This window comes from Corvus brachyrhynchos, unplaced genomic scaffold (assembly GCF_000691975.1).
Source record: "Corvus brachyrhynchos isolate BGI_N302 unplaced genomic scaffold, ASM69197v1 scaffold305, whole genome shotgun sequence".
Classification (NCBI taxonomy): Eukaryota; Metazoa; Chordata; class Aves; order Passeriformes; family Corvidae; genus Corvus; species Corvus brachyrhynchos.
Window position 1 is genome coordinate 403,359 of NW_008239284.1, and position 3,806 is coordinate 407,164.

Genomic DNA, 3,806 nt, shown 5'->3' on the forward strand with positions numbered 1-3,806 from the left:
CACTGGGACACCATCCATGGACCTTGACCCTGGGGTGACAGCAGCATCTCCAGGAGAGCCACATCACTGACCCTGCTGTCTCCAGCCCTCAGCTGTGCCTCAGTGTCCCAACCTGGCATCACCTGCTGGTTGTTGAAGAGGGAAAGCAGGCGGCTCCCCAGGAGAGATGGTGCCTGCTGGGGGAGCTGCAGCCAGGTGGGGCAGCCACACATCCCTGGGCATCACCAGCAGCACCTCTGGGCAGCCACAGCACAGCCCTGTGACACCACAATCACATCCCGGAGCCATCCCAGGCTGACCACAACCAGGTGACACTTCAGGTACCAAACACGAAACATTCGCATCCCACAGCCGAGCACTGCCCTTGCTGGGGAGCAGCAGCCCTGCCAAGCTGTGCATGGACCTGCAATAGCTTTTTGTTGCTGCTTTTGGTGTGGCCCCAGAGGGACCCGGAGCCACAGGAGGTTGGTCACTGGTGTGTTTGGGATTTCCGTGGTCAGAGGTTTGTGCCCTGCTGTGGTGAACAGCGACCGCTGTCCTTGGGAACAGTCTCGCTTTGGGCAAAACTCTGCTCCTATACCCAGACCTGGCCTCAGGAGCATGTGGCAGCTGCTTCATCGCAAATAACAGCTCAGAAATTCACAGAACCAGATTTTCCCTTCTTTAGCCACGCAGTAATAGGATTTTACACTCCTCAGTGAGGCGAGGGCCACGCGGCTCCACCAGCGCTGACAAACACGGCACGAACAAAAGGCATCTACAAGAAATTATATTCTCCTTTTATTTACCTATGACCATGACAATGTAGGTTTTTTTCTAGCTGCAGAGATGCTTTGCACTGTAAACTGGGAGGCAGGCAGTGCATCCCGCCCTGCCAGGGCCAGCAGGAACCCCCCTTCCCAAACACAGCATTGTTATCCAGAGTCAGGAGAGCGGCTGCTGCACAGAGTGGCTTTTCTCCATCACCAACCCCTCCGTCGTCAGGGCATGGATATATTGATATTTACACCACGCTCCCCCGGCGGCCCGCTGCCAGGGAATGGGTCTGGCACACTAAATCTGCTACCTTACAAAATCTACACACCTGGAAAAAGAAAAAGGCATCCGCTCCGCCGGAGAACTCGGCCGCGACACACACGAATATTGCACTTGTAACTTGGGGACGGGGAGGACAAGGGGGCTCCTATCACACAGCAACGTGTCCAGCTACAGGAGGGCAATAAATAAACCAGGGGTGAGGGCAGGAGGGGGTGCTTTGCACACCTCCAGCGCAGGGCAAGGACCCGGCTCTCGTCGCTCCCGGGGGGACCCACCACGAGCCGAGGAAGCACCGGGCTCCTGCCAGAGCTGCTCGGGGGCAGCCGGGAGGCCCTGCGGCACGGGGAAGCACAGCAGCGTCCTGGGGCTGCTCCAGCTCACAAGGCTTTGGTCCGGGACCACGTTCGTGTCGGTGCTGCTGGCCCCTCGCCAGAGCCCTGCACGAGAATCCCTCCTCCTGCTCGCCGAGCTGGGCTCACTCTGCGCCTTCCAGCAACGCTCGTGGCTGGGGCAGGTGCTTCACAGTAGTCTCGTGGGAGCTTCCCTCCTGGCTAAATCCATGCCGGGGCCACCCCGACGGCGTCGTACCAGCGATGGTGGCTCGGGGGGGGGCAGCAGTACCAGACTGCTCGGCCTGTTGGTCCCCTCGGCCCCGAGCTCGGTGCCTTCAGCTGCCCCACGTCCATGGCCTGGGGGCACGAGCAGGGCCGCAAGCTCCCACCAGCTCCCGGGGAGGCCTCCACTGCCCAATTCCATGTAAACACACAGCTCCCAGCCTGCCCCGAGACAGTCCTTGGGCCTACAGCGGGGAGCTGCCTTTCTTCTGGTTGATTATGTCCAAGTACAGGTCGGAGCGGAGGAAGCGGGGGTACGAGTCCTTCTCCATGAGCCCGTAAATCCTCTTCTGTGCCAGGTCAAAGCAGCTGCGGGTGATGTTCTGCAGGTTCTCCTTGGTGTGTTCCCGTGTGTAGGAGTCCAGGTTGACCTGTGGGCAGAGACACCAGGGCTGGTGAGCAGCTCCCCAGGCAGCCACGGTGCCAGGGAGCCGCACACCAGCATGGGAGCCAGCCCTCACCTCCTTGCAGGACTGGATGGCAATGTACTCAGCGAAGATCTTCTTGGCCTTGGAGACCATCTTGGACTGGGATTTGATCTTCTTGAACTCCTCACAGGCCAGCCAGAACTCCAGGTTCTCCTCGCTGAACTCAGTGCGCAGGAAGGCCCTGAAGGCAGCGAGCCCATCTGTGGGGACAGGGACACGGCTCTACTCCCGCTCTCCGACAGGGAACACCCCACAAGACCCTCAGCAACTCTGCAAAGCTGCAGCCCAAACCACCTCCCTGCACTGCCCGAAAACCCCCCCTGTGCAAACGGGCAGCGATGGCATTGCCAGGCCAGCACAGCCCAGCCAGGAGCTGCAGCCACATCCCCAGCCTGGCTGCAGCATGGAGAGCCAGAAGGGAGGCTGGGCTGGAGTGGGGACAGCACCCCGCAGCCATCCCCATGGGCTGGATGTAGGATGAGGTGCCTGAGAAGGACTGTCCCCCCATCTCTGGGATGTTCTAAAGCAGCTCCTTCTCCATGGACCCTCTGCACAGCCCCAAACTGGGCACAGACACAGATCTCTGCCTCCTCCTCCCCAAGCTGGGGGGCTGCAGCCCCAACCTGCCCCTGTCACCAAGTTCCCCCAGGGCCAGGCAGGAGCAGGAGGGGTGCAGACAAGAACCACGCTAACTTCCCTTTGTGTAACCCCAAACACCAGAAGGGATTAACAGAGGAAATCCCATCTTTATCCAGGCACGTGTCTGGATATTCCCCTGGCAGCAAACACAAGTGGAAGGGATGGACACACACTCACATTTGTGCAGCAGCAGCTTCTCCAGGGAGTCCCCCCACTTGAGCGCTTCCTCGGGAGTGGGCCTGTGGAATAAGGACGGCACGTTGGCAAAGCTCAGAAGCAAAAGCTGCTTTTGCTGCCTGCTAAACATTTCCAGTGGATTAAAAGCCAGGCTGTGAGCCCAGCACGGCTGCTCCCAGCTCCCAAATCGGCCTCCTGCTAAATGTTTCCAGGGGATAAAGCCACGCTGTGTGCCCGGTGGGGCTGGCCCTGGCTCCCACCTTGGCACTGGCACTGGCAGAGCAGCTGAAGGCAGAGCCAGGCTCTGCACCAGGCAGCACCACAGCAGCTCTGCCGGAAGGAAACCGCTGCCTTCAGGCTGGCAGGAAGAAAATCCGACCCCAGGAGGTCTGTGCAGGCAGCTGTAGCACTTCGGGTGTCTGAGCAAGAACTGGAGAAGCTCCGGGTGATGCGGAGCTGCGGGAAGTGGGATTTCAGCTGTCCCGTTCAAGCAGCCGGAGGAGCTGCCAGGAGCAAGAGCAGGGAGGGCTCGTCTCCAGCTGCTGGAGCATCTCCAGAGCAAAGTGGTTTTTCAAACCATCCTCTGGCCAGTTAAAGTTCCACAGACAGGCACTGGGAGAACGATGCCGTCAGGTAAATTTCCAGCCCAAGCTGCTGCTGTGCCACTGCCCAGGCAGGACCTCTCACTCTCCAGCAGGAGATTTTCAGCCAAAAAATATTTTAAATGCTCCTCCAGATACAAAAACTTTGTCCACAGCTTCCCCAAACGGGGTGAACGCGTTGAACGGGGTGAGGAGCTCCAGACTACAGCTTGTCCCCAAGCCCCCATGGTCCCCATGCCCACGCCACCCACTCGCAGCACCTACTTGAGAGATTTGAGCACTTTGTCCAGCTTGCCGGAGGGGTTGGC

The 3,806-nt window shown here is 59.6% G+C and overlaps 1 protein-coding gene across 1 annotated transcript in view; it reads right to left on the reverse strand.

Moving 5' to 3' along the window:
- Positions 1 to 758: 758 nt before the first annotated feature.
- Positions 759 to 3,806, reverse strand: part of RGS3 (regulator of G-protein signaling 3) — a 67,352-nt gene continuing 64,304 nt past the window's right edge. Inside the window, exons 25-28 of the mRNA XM_017740276.1 lie at positions 3,763 to 3,806; positions 2,897 to 2,958; positions 2,114 to 2,280; positions 759 to 2,023 (exon numbers count right to left, since the gene is read on the reverse strand). The exon at positions 3,763 to 3,806 is cut by the window's right edge and continues 4 nt beyond it. Of these exons, the coding sequence (XP_017595765.1) occupies positions 1,838 to 2,023; positions 2,114 to 2,280; positions 2,897 to 2,958; positions 3,763 to 3,806 (459 nt within the window). The 3' untranslated portion in view covers positions 759 to 1,837. The remainder of the gene's footprint in view (positions 2,024 to 2,113; positions 2,281 to 2,896; positions 2,959 to 3,762) is intronic.